At 34.4% G+C, this 20,492-nt stretch overlaps 1 protein-coding gene across 3 annotated transcripts in view; it reads right to left on the bottom strand.

The window, feature by feature from the left end:
* Positions 1 to 221: 221 nt before the first annotated feature.
* The window catches only part of SCYL2 (SCY1 like pseudokinase 2), a 57,238-nt gene continuing 36,967 nt past the window's right edge, over positions 222 to 20,492 (bottom strand). Inside the window, exons 9-18 of one of the 3 annotated variants that reach the window (XM_024992298.2) lie at positions 19,744 to 19,920; positions 18,004 to 18,126; positions 14,484 to 14,597; positions 13,389 to 13,521; positions 9,416 to 9,534; positions 7,749 to 7,849; positions 6,057 to 6,123; positions 5,806 to 5,898; positions 4,673 to 4,792; positions 222 to 3,433 (exon numbers count right to left, since the gene is read on the bottom strand). In XM_024992298.2, the coding sequence (XP_024848066.1) occupies positions 2,789 to 3,433; positions 4,673 to 4,792; positions 5,806 to 5,898; positions 6,057 to 6,123; positions 7,749 to 7,849; positions 9,416 to 9,534; positions 13,389 to 13,521; positions 14,484 to 14,597; positions 18,004 to 18,126; positions 19,744 to 19,920 (1,692 nt within the window). In that variant the 3' untranslated portion in view covers positions 222 to 2,788. Of the gene's footprint in view, positions 3,434 to 4,672; positions 4,793 to 5,805; positions 5,902 to 6,056; positions 6,124 to 7,748; positions 7,850 to 9,415; positions 9,535 to 13,388; positions 13,522 to 14,483; positions 14,598 to 18,003; positions 18,127 to 19,743; positions 19,921 to 20,492 lie in introns of all 3 variants that reach the window. The other 2 variants (NM_001102529.1, XM_024992299.2) reach the window with 2 other exon arrangements.

Raw genomic sequence — 20,492 nt, 5'->3', positions numbered from 1 at the left:
ATACTATATGTGTTAAAGGTTTTATGAAACTTTTGTTTCAGATATAAATCTCATATACTGGGTTTGTAATGTAAGCTATATTTCTTACTGTCACAGTAATAGTTTGAGAGCCAGCCATATAATCTCTTAAAACCCTATACTGTTTGAATTCATATAATTTGTTCTGTTCTAAAATTATTTCAAGACCAGTGAATAACAAAGCATGAAATTACAACTTAATATAGAAAGTTTTATAAAAGCTGAAATTTATTTGGTGCATACTCTGTGCTTGCTATCAGGTACTTTCACATATACCTTTTCCTTTAATATGTAAAAGCAACCATGTGAGGTATTTTACAGGTTGAAAAAAAAAGCAAAAACCTATGTCCTTAACTTATTCACATGAAAGGTTATATGTGTCCCCAAATAAAAATAAAATTAAACAAACAAAGCCCAACCAAGTACATAGTCTATTTCCATTTTCTTTTGTGCATCCTCCAAATACACCAGACACTTTAGCATTAGGAGAATAAAGAACCAATTCAAATAAAGGGAATCTTTCTTGTAATTTTTGGAGACAGGTGCTTTTTAACTACCAATTTTCTACTCTATGCACAAGGGACTGAAATGCTGTCGATGTCTGAAATAATTTTAAGGTAATTCAATACTTTGAAAATTTTGTTCACATAGACATACAAGCCTAAAAACAGCACTATTTTTAGAGGCAATTTCACAACAGAAAAAGGCAATGGTAACAGTTCAAGTGATAGAAATGACTTAAACAAAATACCTTCAAGAAAGGAGGAAAAATGTATAGAAAATTTTCTAAAAATATAGCACCATTACCTCAATGAATGAACAAATTTCAAGATGTGGAAATTACCTAACAATCACAAATATTTCTCAAATAATCTGTTTTTATATTTAGACTTTCAAATTATATAGTTATAGTAAATTTTCTTATTAGGAGTTCAACACTGACATAAAGTTATTTTATAAAATAAAAAGCAACTTCCTAAAGAACAGTGACTACTGAATTGTTACTAAGAAAAATTCTTCAACATTATGCAATTTTATTCCTTATGTAAACTTTTCTCAAGATATTATGTTACAAATAAGACACAATCTGGTATGAATGCATTTGCCAAAAACATTTGATCTCCCTAGTGCTTTTCATTTCTTGGTAAGTTTCTTCAGCATTCCTGAGTCCTTTCCTAAAACCATGTAAAAAGTACCACTCGAAGAAAAACCAGACATAAAGCTGACTTTTTATTTTTTCAAATACCTTCTTACTGAATGCTGCCAGCAATATTATCAAATTATATCTTATAATTAAGTAGCATATGTTCAATGTGAGGATATATATTTTTTCAATGAATAAATGTAGTGTCAGCACAGTAAAGTTCATAGGATTTATTTTAAATGATTGCTGGTTTCTGATAATTAAAATCCACAACTCTATGGCAGCAGTTACAATATAATACATTATAGTTCTCTGAAAGATCACTTTAAAGTTATAATGATGGAATATAACTTAACAGAATACAAATGATATCTATGGCATAAGACTCCACAGTTGACTGATCAGCTAATCAAAGAAAAACATCAGAGAAAGGCCTTGAAAAAGAAAGCATGTTTCCTGTTAGAATTTATCCTTTTTTTCCCTAAAAATGGCTAATTATGAACATAGAAATGTTTGAATGAAAGACCCTAAAATTCTGAGAAAAGAACTAAACTTCAGATGTAGTAAGTGATGAGGTCAGACTTAACAAGCTGAAACTTAATCTGTTAGCAGCCAGAAGATGCAAGTGCTCATTTTTAGAGAAGTAAAGTTTATTACATTTGAAACAATACAGCAGAAATCTCAAAAGTTTACTCATTAAATATAGTTTAATTCTTACAAATCTCCTTTTGAAAATGCAATTCATATATGCTGCAACCTCTGAAGTTTCAATTTAAAATGAAGCATGAAGGCAGCAATCAGGAAAAAGCACAGAGACGGCTTTGTCAAATACCTGTACAAATCAGTACATACCTCTTCTGTCTGTGACACAGGAGGAAAAAAAGTGACTCTAAACATATCCAAGTAAACAGAGAAAAATACATTACTACTTGAGGCAGACCATGCTAAAAAATAGTTTACAATGATCAGTTTGCATTTATGGTAGTTAATAATACCTTTAGTTTGAACCAATGAAATAAAGGTTAAATTATATTTTGCAGTAGTTTCTCAGTCTTTTGTACTAAACATCAGTTCATCTGAGAAGTAATAAGATTGGAAAAGCAAATGACCTGATCCTTTTCATTATGCGTATCATTTTCTCAGTTGTACTAAATGCAAACAAATCAATACAGCATCAAGATTTTTCACATATTTAAAATGAAGACTAATGACTTGTGAAGGCGGACTGTGTACCATGTAGTATTTAACAGATGAAACTTGCAATTACCATCAACTCAACTTTTAAAATAACACCAAGATATACAAGCCAAAATAAACATTTGATTTAAAAATTCTGCTATTCAAGATACTCAGGTGTCTTTTTGTTCTCATTGAGATTGATATGGGTTGGGTCTTTTAAAAACCTGAAGAGGAGTTGGTAAGAGGAAAAAAATCCTCAATGCTTTAAAAACCTCAACTGTTAGGAGTCCATACAACTACTATGCTGGCATGAAAACAGTTTTTTTTCCCTATCATAGGACCACTTTCCCATAGAAGTACTTCCTCCAAGCCAGCTATATAAAGATGTAAATCAGCTTACCCATGATTAAAACTGAAGTAATCCTTTAAAAATAGGAGCATGACACCTCACCCAAAAAGATCTTTTAAATCATTGCTAGCTGAACTGCTACTGGTCATAGTGGTTGGTGGCTGTGCAAAGTTCTGTGGGTTAAAGAAAGGATTAGCCTGCATTCCAAAGGCAGATTGTCCCATCACGTTCACCTGTGTTCCCATTACTGAACTGCCCATACCTGGAGACCCTTGAGGAGGTACAAACTGATTAAGCCACTGATTTGGTTTCTGTTGTGATAACTGGTTCATGCTAACTTTGGGTTTCTGAGGGCCAAAGAGATTATTAAGAGCAGACATATCTGTGGGTCTTTGCTGAGTCTGCTTTCCACCTGCAGGAGGAACACTCACAGCACTGAAGTTTGGCAAGGTGGAAGGTGTTCCCAGTGCCATCTTGGTCACTCCAGGTGTGCTTGGACTACTGAAGAAGTTCTGGTTTGTATTAACTGGCATGTTGAATCCTGAAGTCTGAAAGCCCATGTTAGCATTTAGGCCATTTGTTAAATTTCTCTTTGTATTGTCAATTGGTGTAGAAAACATCATGCCAAGGCCCGTGGAAGGAACAGAAGTGAAGGAACTTGAAGCAGAAATTTTAGGGGTGCTAACAGAAAGACTGGTCAAAGATGACATGTTATCCATCAACGTGTCTGTCAGGTCCTTAGTCTGAAAAATACAAGGAAATTACTTTATTCCAAATTACTTTAAAATTAGTAAAATGTTTGATAAATTTTATTATAAAGGACAAGTTAAAATTAAGCTTGTCTACACTGAGACAGCAAACTACACAGTTCACAGGCCAAACCCAGTTTGCCACATATTTAAGGCTCTTTAAAGATGAACATTTGCAACAATTTGATGACAGGGAACAAAACTTTGAACTCCAATTAAATGAAATGTTGTCTTCCTCACTGTGCCTCCACCAAAAAGCAGAATTGCATTTTTCTCATTAGATCTGTACTATAGAAAAAGATGTTGTTGCTGTTTAGTCGCTAAGTTGTGTGCCTCTTTTGCGATCCCATGGCCTGTAGCCTGCCTGTGGGATTTCTCAGGCAAGAACAGTGCAGCGGGTTGCCATTTCCTTCTCTATGGGATCTTCCCAACACAGGGATAGCACCTGGGTCTCCTGCATGGGCAGGCGGATTCTTTATCAGTGAGCAACCAGGGAAGCCCCACAGAAAAGGATACTTCATTATTTTTGTATTTTGACTTTCATCACAATTGTGTGGAAATTTAGTTTTCTAAATTTATTCTTATATAAGTACATACAAAATATTTTATTTTGCCTCTTGGCCCACAAAGATTTTTCCCAGAGGAAAAAGTTTAATGATTAGGAGACAGAAACTACAAAAAAAATTTAAAGAAAGCTTTTAAGATAAAGTTATTTCTGAAACCAGTAAGAGTGTAAACTTTCTCCAAGCAGAGAACTTAATCACTGTTCTAAAACCAGCACCTAAAACAGTGCCTGTAACACAGAAGGAAATAAATACTGGTCAAGACATATAGGTAAGAATCCCTAAATCAAGTTACAAACATGACTATAACAAAAAAGCCAAAAAATGAAAATTATTTCTTGCTCAAAAATACATAAATGCATGAACATAATATTCCTGATCAATTCAAAGTGAGCAGAGCTGAATTAGTATCACAGACCTAGTATTTTTAAAGAACTGTCCCATTAATCTAGCTTCTTCTATACTGGTAACAAGCACTATCACAAAACATCGTACATTAGGCAGGTTATTGAGGAGGTGCTGGAAAATCCTTTATGCCCATACTTCTTAGAAATTACATATTAAAGTATTTTCTGAAATACGTTTTCATAAAACACTAGTAGGTAGACTAGGTTCTATACTACCTTACTCCTTAAGAGTAGTATAATTACAAAAAAAAATGAACTCTGACCTGCTTGACTGGAGCAATAGGTGTATGAACTTGAGGTTTAAGAGGCTGCTGGCTTTTCAACTTCTGGGCCTGCTCCTGTTCTTTTGCTAATTTTTGTTTTTCTTCAAGTGTAAGTGATGCCTTAAAACAGCAGCAAAAAAAAGTTAACTGACAACTTTCTTAATTTCATTTGTAAAGCAGAACATGTTTTTTTGTCTGTTTGACAATACCATTCGACAACACTTGACAATACCAAGTAGTTTATGAACTACTGTACTGGTGACTGCCACAACAGTATAACTAAGGTCAGTTATACTTTAGTTTTGTGGGTTTTCTATTTGCTTTTTTTCCTTTTTTAATATATACCTTTCATTTATTTATTTTTTTAATTAGAGGATAATTGCTTTACAATGTTGTATCAGTTTCTGCTGTACAACATGAATAGCCATAAAATTGGGAGATTCTTGTTCAACTGTTTTTATCTTACTCCAAAAAATATTTTAAGAACTCATCAAAAGCTAAGTAAGAATTAAACAACTTAAAAAAAAAAAAAAAATGAACAAACAATATTTTTGATACTAACATCTGCATCAAATTCAGTGTCTTTTTTCTTAGATCTACTTTGCCAACCTTTAAGCCCACAGTATGTCTTCATACAATTTTGTAAACCACAGTGTCTTGGTTCTACACATACAAGTATTCATACATGTTGAATGAATAGAAGAAAACTGCCCTTAGTGAAATTCAAAGTTGATATATTTTTTATATTGGATGCTAACCAATATTTTAGCTGGAAACTATAGTTTTATAGTTTATTATTCAAAATCAGGAGCAAAGAAGAGACACTGTAAAATTTATCAAGGGATGTGACTGGCAAAGTACAATAGAAAGGACAAGAAGTCAGGCAACCTAGAAACATTACCAATATGGGAGAATGAATAAAAAAGGAAGTTAAAAATATTAAGCATTTTTATTCTCAACATGGTTAGGTCATGATCCACTGATAACTTTTAAATTTCATAAAGATAATTAAAGAGTGTTTCTATTAAGCTAAATAGTATTTCTCAACAAAACAATCTATGGTTTATAGAAGTCATATAATAGAAGTCATATAATATAAATATGAATGTCAAAAGAACAGTAAAGAAACTTACTCTTTTTTGTTTATTCTGTAACCCATCCTCTTTATTTTCTGATTCACCACCAGTCAGAAGGTCTGCTCCAATGTTGTTAAAGACTTTGTCAATCTGCTGAAACAGAAAAAAATCAACCAGTTGAACAATGTGCAAAACTTTACTACTTAAAGATCAGAAGCTTCTGAAATGGAGTGCAATGTCAAGCACTTCCCGCCCCCCGCCCCGCCCGCCCCACACACACAATTAGAATGATCTAAATATCTTCTTACCTGAGACCCAACATTTGTAACTTTTGTCTCCTCGGAAGCATTCATTTGATTTCCTATATCCAAAGATCTGTAAGAAAGAGCTGAGTTATGACAAAGCTATAAAAAGAAATGTTTTTAAAATACTTCTTAAAAATAGTTTACCCACATAGAAGTTATTACAACCTCAACAAACTGCAACTTATTAAGGAGAGTCATAATCTTTTTCATTATTTACTACTATTAGTGTCTGCTTGCCCCTACAAGTAACATTTGTATACAAGTCTTTTTTTAAAAACTAAACATTTGAGATTTACTGGAGAATTTACTCAGGGTGTCATAAAATCATGCAAGGATGGTTCTTACCATACGAGAGTTCAGAGCTCACTGACAGACAAGATACAATATGGGAACTTAACATGATTAAGTTCAGAATCTATGATTCTAACAATAAATTCTATAATCACTGAATGAAAGATGTGGGCAAGATCTATGCCTTGAAAAATAGGTAACAGTTATTTAGATAGGAAGAAAAAAAAGAGAAGGTTCATTTACACCTCAAGTATAAATACTAGATAGAAAATTTCTCTGTTGTAATTTTTAAAGATTTTCAGGGTTCCTATGCTAACATAGTCAATTCATTAATAGCATATATATATATATATATATACACACACATACATATATATATACATGTATGTATAGACATATATATCTCACAGAATATTTAGCATATACAAATGGCTATTTCATGTCATTCTACGCCTTGTGTATTTACTTCCATAAAGCCTTTACCTTACACTGGAACAAGACCAAAAAAGCTTCTTTTGGAGGACTTGGCTCGTGACTAGTATCAATTTTACTGATTTTCAGATGTTTTTGGCTCAGGGTTAAACATTAACAGGCATTCTACACTCATGTATTTTTCTTTGGAGCAAAGAATATAGTGAAGATTTGATTATAAAAACTGGCATTTTCTGTTGAATAATTTTCATCTTTCCCCTCATCCTTTGTACACTAATATTTTGCAAATAATTTAGAAAATCCTCTCTATAAGACACACACACACAAAAGGTGGATGCTGTGGTACTACATACGGAATGAATTCTCTGTAAATGTTTCAAAGGTTAGATAAAAGAGAAAAGGAGAAATCAAAACACAAGGATTTCACAGATCTGAAAAAAAACTTTTAAGTGGTGCTCTTGGTGATCAGCATCCTGACTTTACAATGCTGGTGGCTAATATGACAAGAGATTTTTCTCAGAAACAGAATTCTCTTTATGTAGAGAAAACATTAAGATTATATCATGTTATGCTTTTGTATTTAGAAATAACATCAGATTTTCAACAACATTCTACTTAAACTCAGTTTAACTTAATCTGCTGGAAAATTTTTATAGGCTTTCAGTTCAGTTGCTCAGTCATGTCTGACTCTTTGCGACCCCATGAATCGCAGCACATCAGGCCTCCCTGTCCATCACCAACTCCCGGAGTTCACCCAGACTCAAGTCCATCGAGTCAGTGATGCCATCCAGCCATCTCATCCTCTGTTGTCCCCTTCTCCTCCTGACCCCAATCCCTCCCAGTATCAGGGTCTTTTCCATATAGTCAAATTGAAATCCTTCAAGTTTTCTCATCCATATTCTAGGAAATCAACCATGACATAACTTTAATGTCACTCCTGGACCATGTGCAATTCATATTCAACCTACTTACTTCTGCTGTTCTTGCATTATATGAAGTTGCTCCAGTTTAGTTTTATGTTCTGACTCCAATCTATTAAGCATCTCTTTTATGACGGAAATGAAAGAATTGAACTGGTATAATAAGAAATTGATATAGTTAGGATGTTTCAAGTTAGCAACAAAGTAATCGAATAAAAAAATTCAACGTTATTCATAATATTCTCTATTTTTACCAGAATATGACCCATAGGTCTGATGACACAAGAATAGATTATACATATTTTAGCTCAGAATATCATAGCAAGCTTTTACAGTATCTTTGTACAGTGGTGGTATTTTAAGTTCCAGAAAACATGTCTCAGTAAGTTTTATATTCTGAGCTAACAGCTATTACTCAGGAGTCTTAAATAAATTCAACTCCACCAGTTATTACACATTGATTTTTTTTTTAGACTAATCCAAAACTGACCACCTAATATGTGCATATCTAAACACAATCTGTTTGCATGCGTGCGTGCCTGCTAAGTCACTTCAGTCATGTCCGACTCTTTGTAACCCCACAGACTCGCCAGCTCCTTTGTCCACAGAATTCTACAGGCAAATATACTGCAGTGGGTTCCCATGCCCTCCTTCAGGGCACCTTCCCAACCTAGGGATTAAACCCGCATCTCTTATATCTCCTGCTTGGCAAATGGGTTCTTTACCATTAGCACCACCTGGGAAGCCCACAATCTGTTTAATGATGAATAAAAAATTACCCTTTATTCGATCATTATAAAAGTGACATGTTTGGCTAAAATAAACCTTGTTTTCTAAAAAGCTAGTAGAAATATTAAATATACATAATCTAACTTTCAAATAATTAAAGTTTATAAGAATACCCAACTCAATGTCTAAACATAGTTCAAGTTTTAGTTAAATAATTCTTATGGTACTTCAGAAACAATTTATTTCAGTAATACCACATATTACAGGAAGACTCTAGAAACTTTCTTCCTTCCCCAAATCCAGTAGTCATATACAAATGTAAGAGCTGGACCATAAAGAAAGCTGAAAGCCAAAGATTTGATGTTTTTGAACTGTGGTGTTGGAGAAGACTCTTGAGAGTCCCGTGGACTGCAAGGAGATCCAACCAGTCCATCCTAAAGGAAATCAGTCCTGAATATTCATTGGAAGGGCTGATGTTGAAGCTGAAACTCCAATACTTTGGCCACCTGATGCGAAGAGCTGACTCATTGGAAAAGACTCTGACTCTGGGAAAGACTGAAGACAGGAGAGGAAGGGGACAAGGAACTGACTCATTGGAAAAGACCCTGATGCTGGGAAAGACTCAAGGCAGGAGAGGAAGCAGACAACAGAGGACTAGATGGTTGGATGGCATCACTGACTCAATGGACATGAGTTTGAGCAAGTTCCAGAGTTGGTGATGGACAGGGAAGCCTGGCGTGCTGCAGTTCATGGGGTCACAAAGAGTTGGACACAACTGAGTGACTTAACAGACTGACTGAACAAGGCTTTCAATAATCCCTCTTTCTAACTCTCATACTCCTTACTTTGAATATAAAAAGCACTTTCTTCATTTACCTCTTCAACATATTTTTCCTTGTTTTATCAATGTTTATATGTAATATGTTTATACATTCAATGCCGAGAAAAGAGTAAGCTGAATAAATTGAATAAAGCACAAAAGTTTCCTACCTGATTGAGATTAAGATTGTTTTCAATACTCAGGGGAATCAGATGAGGCAATACTTTTCCAGCCAGCTGCTCTTTGGTGATTCCCAACTTCTTATGGGTAAATGTACATTTGTAAATACCTGATTTAAAAAAAAGAATGTTATAATTCAATACTACAAAATTAATAGAAATCAGAAAAACAATGTATCTATATAAAATCTCTTGATAATCAGTACAGTTACAAATTTTTCCTTATAAATGCTTTAAGAAGAATGTTCTTACATATGTATCAGAATGATTTCAGCTTTACTGTCGGTTTAGATTTAACATACCATGACACACTTATCCCATATTCTTTGGCTAAAAATAGTGTAACTGTAAAAGCCTGTATTTTTTTGGGTAGATATACACATCTGAACGCAGAATTCCAAAGCATAGCAAGGAGAAATAAGAAAGCCTTCCTATGTGAACAATGCAAAGAAACAGAGGAAAACAACAGAATGGGAAAGACTAGAGATCTCTTCAAGAAAATTAGAGATACCAAGGGAACATTTCATGCAAAGATGGGCACAATAAAGGACAGAAATGGTATGGAACTAACAAAAGCAGAAGATTTTAAGAAGAGGTGAAAAGAATACATAGAAGAACTATACAAAAGACCTTAATGACCCAGTAACCACAATGGTGTGATCACTCACCTAGGGCCAGACATCTTGGAGTGTGAAGTCAAGTGGGCCTTTGGAAGCATTACTGCAAACAAAGCTAGTGGACATGATAGAATTCCAGCTGAGCTATTTCAAATCCTATAAGATGATGCTGTGAAAGTGCTGCACTCAATATGCCAGCAAATTTGGAAACCTCAGCAGTGGCCACAGGGCTGGAAAAGTTCAGTTTTCATTCCAATCCCAAAGAAGAGCAATGCCAAAGAATGTTCAAACTACCACACCACTGCACTCATTTTACAGGCTACCAAAGTAACGCTCAAAATTCTCCAAGCTAGGCTTCAACAGTAAGTGAACTGAGAACTTCCAGATGTTCAAGCTGGATTTAGAAAAGGGAGAGGAACCAGTGATCAAGTTGCCAACATCTACTGGATCACAGAAAAAGCAAGAGAATTCCTGAAAAATACTTCTGCTTCACTAACTACGCTAAAGCCTTTGATTGTGTGGATCACAATAAACTGTGGAAAATTCTTCAAGAAATGGGAATACCAGATCACCTTACCTGCCTCCTGAGAAATCTGCATGCAGGTCAAGAAGCAACAGTCAGAACTGGACATGGAACAAGAGACTGGTTCAAAATTTGGCAAAGATTATGTCAAGGCTGTATATTATTACCCTGCTCATTTAACTTCTATGCAGAGTACAATCACGAGAAATGCCAGGCTGGATGAAGTACAAGCTGGGATCAAGACTGCCAGGAGAAATATCAATAAATTCTGCTAGGCAGATGAGACCACCCTGTGGCAGAAAGTAAAGAACTAAAGAGCCTCTTGATGAAGGTGAAAGAAGAGAGTGAAAAAGCTGGCTTAAAACTCAACATTCAAAAAATGAAGACTACGGCATCTGGTCCCATCATTTCATGGCAAATAGACAGGGAAACAATGGAAACAGTGAGACTTTATTTTGCAGGGCTTCAAAATCACTGCAGATGGTGACTGCAGCCATGAAATTAAAAGACACTTGCTCCTTGGAAGAAAAGCTGTGACAAACCTGCACAGTGTATTAAAAAGCAGAGACATTACTTTGTCAACAAAGGTCTATTTAGTCAAAGCCATGGTTTTTCCTATAGTCATGTATGGATGTGAGAGCTGGACATGAATAAGGCTGAGCACTGAAGAACTGATGCTTTTGAACTGTGATGTTGGAAAAGACTCTTGAGAGTCTCTTGGAGAGCAAGAAGATCAAACTAGTCAATCCTAAAGGAAATCAATCTTGAATATTCATTGGAAGGACTGATGCTGAAGCTGAAGCTTCAATACTTTGGCCACATAATACCAAGAGCTGCCTCATTAGAAAAGGCCCTGATGCTGGGAAAGATTGAAGGCAGGAGGAGAAGGGGACAATAGAGGACGAGATGGTTGGATGGCATCACCAAGTCAATGGACATGAGGTTGAGCAAGCCCCGGGAGATGGTGAAGGACAGGAAGCCTGGTGTGCTGCGGTCCATGGTCGGCAGAGTCACACACAACTGAGCGAGACTGAACAACAATGACCGTACCAGGAAAAGCCTATTCAAATCAGGTATAGTTCTTACAGTGTAGCAGTAAGGCTACAGAAATGTCTCTGTATTCTGAACACAACTAAATATATATTTCATACTACTCACTCAAAAGTATCTAAGCATAGGTCCTATACCTTTATTCACTTCAACCAATCAGACTCAACATCTCTAAACTTTAATAATTTAACTCCACACAATCCTTCCCTGTTGTCTTACATATTTACTCAACTTTCAAGACCCTGCTGTTATACCTATTTCACAAAGCCTTCATTTGGTAAACTGGGCACATTTGCTCCTCAATCTCTGAATGCTTTCATTGCATAAGAGTTTTGTATATAAGCTAAAGCTTTAGAACACACTACCTCCTATTATTCTCCAGTGAATGCACACTTCACTTATATATTCAAAGATCTCTGTGTGCCCACTAAATGCTTGTTTGCAGAGCACTATGCTCATTACTTTCCCTTCATTTGGTCTCACTGAACTCTCACAAAACTCCTTTAATGATATTATTTTACCCTTATGTGATAGATAAAGAAACTTTTCAAAGTCAATCCAGGAACTGGCACAGCCAGAATTGGGGTTAGGGCTCTTTTCACTGTATCAGACTCCTTGTCAAGAAGACTAATTTCCTTGAGCTCAAAAGTTTCATAACGTATCAGAAAACTTCTATGTCCATAGAGGTCCACAACAGATTACTTACTGACCATTCCTATAAATATTTACTGAGGATATTCTATAAATCAGGTGCTATAGTAGGTATTTAAGATACATGGGTGAATAACATAGATTTTCTTCAAAATTAACACAGAACTTCAAGTTTAGTAACTTGTTAATGTTTATGTGATTCTACAGCTAATAGTATAGCAGACCCCAGCATTTCCAGATTGGACTTCAACTATTTATAAACAATTTCAAGAGTTTTTTTAATAGAGTGATTTATAATTAGCACGCTGATGACTAGAAGGTGCTGTAAGGCTCATAATGCTTTATCAGCACTTAGCATTGAAAAATATATGCTCATATTTTGTTGTTGTTGCTTAGTTGGTAAGTTGTCTCCAACTCTTTTGCAACCCCATAGGCTGTAACCCACCCGATTCCTCTGTCCATGGGATTTCCCAGGCAAGAATCCTGGAGTGGGTTGCCATTTCCTTCTCCAGGCAATCTTCTCAACCCATGGACTGAACCCATGTCTCCTGCATTGGTAGGTAGGTTCTTTACCAGTAGGCCACCACGGAAGCCCTGTGTTCATATTTAAACATATCGAAATTAAGAGCCAACTCTACCACTTTTTAGCTGTATAATCTTGAATAACTTACTTCATTTAGCTAAACCTCATGGCCTTAGTGTAAAACAGAAATAAAAGTACCAAATCTCATTAGATTTTAGAGAGGACAAAATAAGATAATGCAGAAAGGACTTAGCAGAGTGCCTCTTATTAATCAGGTAACAAATAAACATTAGGTATTACTATTATGATTGGTATCAGCATTTCAAGTAGCTTTGTTTGCCTCTCTTATTTAGTATCATTTTTAGAGGGAAAACTACATGCTATTTGCGAAGCTGGGATTCACAAATGTTTTTATCCCTTTGTAAATGTCAGGTACTACCACTTTTGCTAAAATTAACAGAGGGAAAAGCTACATCATGGCATTTACACCATCATTCTTCAGTTACATGAAAAGAGAGCAAAATGGTTTTACAGACTGAGTTTACTTGTATGATTATAAAACAGTAAAGTAGCATCAAATGACATTAAGTTTTCAGCTACCTAAAATTCCCATGAGGACCGCAGGTTCCTTGGATGGAATTTGTTGTAAGAAGGGTAGAATATCATCAAGTACAAACCATTTATCCAAGTATTCCAAAATCTTTCCTAAGCACACTAATGAATTTACACGTACCTATTAAAAGAGGTAAACTGAATTAGTCATTTAAAGTCTTCACAATCTAGACCAAAGTATGTTAAGCATGAGTCTAATCTTCATATATGTTAAAATCTCAAAAATTAAAAAAAAGTTAAAAGCTCTCATCCTTTATTAATATAGAAAATTCACATATTTATAAATTTCCCTGATTTGTTTCAGAAAAATTTATGATTGCTTTACCAGGACACTAAGTAGCTAAAGGCAAAGAATGATATTACTTTCATGTCATTTTAAATAAAGTAATTAGGATTTGAGAAGCTTTACTATATATTTGCTTGCCAAGAATATTTTCTTGAGGTCATTTGAACTATTAAAAGGACTATATTCTCCCAACAAATAATTAATTTTACTGGGCCTCTAGTATATTTCTCTAATTCATGTTCAAGTCATTCTTAAATATTTTAACAATATGTGAAAATTCTATCTGCCATACCTGAAGTTTTATATTTCTAAATATATTTTTAATATAGTTACTAAAACCTGGTATTTAGGAGCTCTTTTATCAAAATTTTATCTATAGTCTCTTGACTATTTTGATAAACATTTCACACCCTACTTTCTTTGCTAGAATTAAGATAGAATACTTTGAATCAGGATCATAATATTAATAAAATTTTTTTAAGTAAACTAAGAAAAGCAGAAAACAATTTAGGTGGTTAAAAAAAATAACTTGTGGCTTAAAGCGAAAGAGGATTAAGAAAAAAATTACTTGAATTTTCTACTGGAGCACTAGCAGACAGAGTAATGTCAGGGATGGAATACTATAAAATAATATATCTGGGCAAACTACAGCTATTGCTCACTTTCACTGTACTATTTATAGGCTACTTAGAGCCAAGATGAAACATATGAACAAACTATAAAAAGATTACTAAACAATAAGAAAATTACTAAGCCAATGAGAAGTGAGAGACAAATAAAAATATGTAATTACTTACAGCAAGGGAAGATGTTTGCAGACATGCATTCTTAATTCTTGGTATCAGAGCATTTTTCATGGATGGGTAGTCTATAAGATTTGCAAAGGTTGGAATGATGTTTAGACAGAGTTCCTATTAATAAAATAAATTGGGTCAATCTCAGAGAAACATATTAAAAAGCATTTTGTATTTGCATGGTTAATTTTGTCACATAGTTGAAATAAACTCTTATCTATCATTTGATCCTTTCAAAAGCTATTTGAAAGAAAAATACTTATTATCAATTTTCTACTTTACAGCCTGAGAAAACAGGCTCAGAAGACCTCACTCAAATTCATGCTAGGTCACACAACTAGCACATATACCAAAATTTCCTGATAACATTCCTAATTTCTTTCTCTGAAAACACAATTCTTCATTTAATTTTAAAAACAGGAACATCTTAAAAAAAGAAAGTAACATCTAAGTTTTGCTATCTCTCATGAGAGAAAAATCAAATATTATACCAATTCATGTAAAACTATTCCTCCTAAATAATGAATTTCTTAGCTGTTACAATATCCATATCATGGAATATAACACAAATATTTTAAAATACATGTTCAAAGATTGTTTAATAATATTGATGATAAATGTAATAAAACACTATTATATCATTCCAATTTTTAAAACATGTATCTGTCTACAGACTTAGGAAAAAGAACTAGAAGGATATATCTGGAAATGTTAACTGAACTGTGGGCACCTCTGAGAGAGGATTTAAATTTTCTTTATATTGATATTTTCAAGTATTTCTAAAATCTGAAACTAAAGCAAATATAACGGATAGAAATAGGAAAAGTCATTTAAAACATTCTTGTTAACTAATGCTATGCCACAGTGTAAATGACTGGAACTGGGAACTCTTGAGTATAACAGAGGAAAGGAAGGATGATGGAGGATTGTATGAGATAAGAAAAAGAACAGGAAATGGCTTGAGAAAAAACTGGCTGAAGAACCCGCATCTCAGATATCTTATAAGGCAGAATGATTCTTATAGGAAAGCACAAAAGAGATTACTGAAGAAAATAGAGGTATAAATGTGTATCAGAGAAGGAGTTATTGATGATATCTGGCAAACAAAGATATAGTTATTTGTAGTTAGCAGACAGAAATGAATTAATCACTAAGAATCTGATATCAGAATTTTGGCAAATATTTTATCTACTTAAACTTATTCCCAGATTTCCAAAAGGCAGACAGAAAGAAGAGAGTTAATATTAATATCCATTCAGAAGTATAATAATTAAGCAGGTGACATAATTTGAAGATAAGAAATACAAGCTACATTTAAGGGACTGTTTTTCCACAGTTGGTAGAGGAGAATGAGCAAGGCTGAGCAGTCAGTGAGACACCGTGCTCCTGTTACCAGAGGGGAACAGTAAAGTTCAGTCTTTAATTCGTCTGAGACAGACTGGACTAAACACGCCATATATGCACTATGCCATACAATCGAGGAGTAGGTTATAAAGAGGCAAATGTCTAAATCACTTAGCTAAAGGAGGGGAGAGCTCTCTCCATACAAGGAGACCTAAGAACAGGGGACTGAAAAAATAAAACAAAAAGAAGTCCAATTAGCGTGTTTGCAGCAACTTCTGCCTTTTACGTTCTGTTTTCTCTATAATCGGTGGTGGGGAGGGGAGAACGAACACAAGTTCTCCATGTAATTTTAAAGGTAAATAATTTTAAAAACTGGTTCTCATTTATCAATGTCTCTAATGATCCTAACTTTTCTAAACCATCTTCTTATTTTCCAAATGTTTTTCTAAATTCTCTCTAGCCTCTTAAATGTTCATAGTTCCAATCAAACTTCACTTTAAAAATACCACTCCAAAAATGAAGTTCACAAGTTACTTCCTAGCCTTCTTACTTGCATGAGACGTGAGGAAAAGAGATTTTTGTTTCATGCTCTTGCTCTCTGTCCCAAACCTTAGACAGGTTTTAACTTTATCAGACTCTTACCAAGCAATGCAGATACTAGTTAATTGGACTGGTGACTGAACACTTCTACTGAAATGACATCAGAAATGCTGGTTTCTAAAACTTGGCAAAGTTGCACAAGTCCATTTAAATTATATATTAATTATTTTAGTAAAATACTGGCTGATAACTTATTTGCCGAACTAACCCCCTTATGAAGAAAAGACTTCCCTGGTGGCTCAGACAGTAAAGCGTCTGCCTACAATGCGGGAGACCCAGGTTCGATCCCTGGGTGGGGAAGATCCTCTGGAGAAGGAAATGGCAACCCACGCCAGTATTCTTGCCTGGAGAATCCCATGGATGGAGGAGCCTGGTAGGCTACAGTCCATGGGGCCGCAAAGAGTCAGACACAACTGAGCAACTTCACTTCATTTCATTTTATGAAGAAAAATGACTTTCACATCACTTTACCCTCTCTTTCCTCCCTAATCTCGCTGAATATATAATCAGGTTGGTTACACAGGGCCTGTGGGAATGTTTCAAGCTGTAATTCACAATTCCTTTGGAAAGTGCCAAAAAGTAACAGTAAGTACACCTTTCCCAATCATTCCATGTCATTTGGACAAAGGAAGTAAGAAATGATGTTATAAGGAAAAAATTTTAAATCAACTTCACAACTTTGAATAATATAAAAGACCTCAGATAAAGACTGAAGTGAATCAAAAAAGTGACCATGTATGTATGGTATTAGGTTCACATTAAAAAAAAAAAAAGCTTGGTCATCAACTTATAAAAATTAAACTTCTATGTTTTTCTTTACTAGAATCTCTACACTGGCAAAGAGAGTATAAACTTTTAAATATGAAACCTTTTATGCAATGAGATGTTCTTTCTACAGTAGGGGGGGAAAAAGCTCAAACTAAATTATACTTTTAATAGCAATCCAAACTTTTTTTTCCAGATAATCCATAGAACCAAAATTTTAGTAGCAAAGAACTAAAAGTTTGGCAAAGTATGCGATGAACCAGAAGTTCGGCAAAGTATGCAATGTTTTAAAGCACTTCTGTAACATGAATGCATGACTTTTCATGCATTAGGGATGCTCACACTAAATTATTATCTGCTTTTCTATCTACCTGCTATACACATTAACTTCAATTCAAAAGCAACAACATTTCTGAATAGAAGACTGAGTTACCAAGCATGAAAAAATCACGAGTATGGGCAGTACCCGCTTAATGCTTCCATAAGAAAAAGGCACGTACATGTTTGTCATTTTCATTCATATGTTAATTACTCATTTAGGAAGAAGGTATATAGCAACCCAAACTATAGTAAATCAAACCTTCCAGAATAGTACATTTCTGATAAGTAAAAAGAACAATAATCATTTTACTTTATTAATACCAGTATAGGAGTGGATATACTTTAAAAGTACATAATGAAATTCACTAACTCATTAATATGTATTATTGAGCCTTATATACAAATTTTATGACAAACTTCAAATGTACTTTACTTTTTTCTTTTGCTTTACTAATCAAAATCACCATTAAAAGAAAAAAACTGAATATTATACCTGGATCTGAATGGAGGGAGCCTCTAGGGCTCTGTAAACCATTGGTAGGACACTGTTCTTTATCTCGTCAGGAGGAGTTTTGGTTAGTAGCAGATCCATTTTTTGGAGGAAGATTAATAAAATCTGTGTATACAAGGGGAACAATGTATCAAAGTCTAGAATTTTTATTCCACTTTACATATGCCAAAATTTAAAGTTGCTTCAAAAGGATAAGTTATGTGTTTTGACACTTACCATGTTGCTAGCCTGAAGGCATGGAAGACAAAAACATATAAATCAAGTCTCTTATGTTTCTAGAAGTACAATATTTAACATCTGTTCTTGGCTTAAATATTTAAATAAAAGCTAATTTCCTAACTTTCATGTATCTTCAGTAATACATCACTCACCCACAAGTACCAACTATCTAGAAAGCTACTGGGTAAAAAATAAAAGTCTGGGGGCAGCAAAGTCAGACCTTGCAAAGAAGTAAATTACATCACTTGGCTTCTATGAAGTTCAAAACAAGAAAAGGTACAGAAATGAAAAGGACTGTCAGGAAAAATTCTAGAAAGAAACATTTTCAGTTGTCCCTGATCATTTGTCTGCCACCACATAGTGATAGGAACAAACCATCCCTTCTATTTATGCAGACTAGTTTTGTCAAGGCTCAGTTAAAATTTTTCAGAAGGGATTTTTAGCTAGACTAGTAAGGGGGAAAAAAATGCAAAGAATGAAGGCAAGTAAGTGCTCAGATGATAGATTCTTTAGGCTCCTATATGATGCACAGCTTGGTGGACATGAGACTTCACTGCTTTTTTTCCAGACACCTTGACCATGTTTGGAGAACTCTGCTTCAAACCCTACAGTTCCCTCACCTGCCCCTTTCTTAGGCAAAGGAACTCTTGCCTTACTACCACAGACTTCCTTCTGTTTCCCTCCCTTCAAGGGAAGGACCACAAACAGCCTGTCATTAAACCCTTAAATTAGGTAATCAACAGTTTACCAATAAGTTACTGCCATGTAGTATCAGAAACTTAGTAATTCCCACGTGCTAGAAAATTTCAATTAATTTCAACAACTCCTTTCACTTCAGAAATGATGAAAATAGAAGCTGTAAGAGAGTAATAACTTGTCCAAGGAAATGAAGGTGGCCAGATTCTAACTGAAGTATGGGACCCTACTGCTCCCTTAAATCCAAGTCCACCTTGAATCTGGGGGATAAATATTTTAATAGAGTCTATATCAGATTCTAATTTAAATTTTCTCTTAACAACACACATATTACTTCCACGGTGCTAGAAGCATTTTCCCTCTTCTAGTGAAACTATTTATTAGCAATAAAATAAAGGGAACAACTGGCACAAACCATCTACAAATAAAAGATTCAATAACAAAGCTGAAAAACAGAAATATTTAAAAGTGCAGGAGAAAAATAAATATTTTACTAAATCTGTAACATTCAGTAAGGTCAATGGGAACAATATAACACATGTAAAATCTCACTACAATTTGTTTTTTGAGACAGTAACTTGTTGACAACTATAGACATTCACTTGCAAAGTTCAACTATAACTTTAGGAATGGTTCATTTCAAGCATATGAAAAATAGCTTCTGACTAATGGAAAAGCAAGTCTTTCACATTTACCTCAATTTTTAAAAAGCCAGATATCCATTCCTTTTGTTTTCAGTGATAGTTATCATTGATTAAGACCACTGAATAACCGCAGATAAACAGGAAAAAATAACTACATACATACCTGGATTGGCTCCTGCTGTTTAAAGACAGGCCCAAGTTCAGGTAGAATTAACTTAACATATTCTTCTTTGGTACATTCTTCAGCAATGAGTAGAACATTGGGCAAAACAAAAGGTACCATGTCAGGGTTTACAAATTCTGAAGTCAAACAAGGCAAAATTCTCTGTACAATCACACGCTGAAAAGCAAAAATGTTTTCTTAAAATTAATCTTTATATCAGGTTTTTGTATTAACATTGAAGTTAAGCATCTAACACCCCCAATCCCTTTGGGTAAAGTGACTATATAATTGATAGTTGAAACTGGGACACTTTTGAGAATAAAATATTACTACTGCTAACTATGCCAGGACAAAAGACATAACCTGGGAACATTACAGAGAAAGGGGGACATATGGTCACTCTTTAGGAAAACTTTCCTAATTAGTCTTCATTAATATAGTTCTCCTCTTAATTTCTTCATTACTTATGACTTATACCCCATATTGTAAATTATAGTTTCGTGCACGTTAACTCCATCTACATTTACTAAAAGGGCCTTGAAAACAAGGACAATATTTTGTTTCCCATTTATTCTCCAGGGCGTCTAGGTAAAGGGCTAGACAAACAGTATATAACCAATGAATATCTGATAGATTAAACAATGGAATTATTTTTACAAAAGAATTAGCTAGTTTTCCAGACAGTGGCTTTTTCAGCATTCATTAATATTTTTAGACTACATTATCCTCACAATTTACTAAGCCAGGAA

The sequence above is a fragment of the Bos taurus genome, chromosome 5 (assembly GCF_002263795.3).
Source record: "Bos taurus isolate L1 Dominette 01449 registration number 42190680 breed Hereford chromosome 5, ARS-UCD2.0, whole genome shotgun sequence".
NCBI classification, from domain to species: Eukaryota; Metazoa; Chordata; class Mammalia; order Artiodactyla; family Bovidae; genus Bos; species Bos taurus.
Note: the sequence above shows the minus strand (reverse complement) of the source record. Positions and strands in the feature narration are given on the sequence as shown.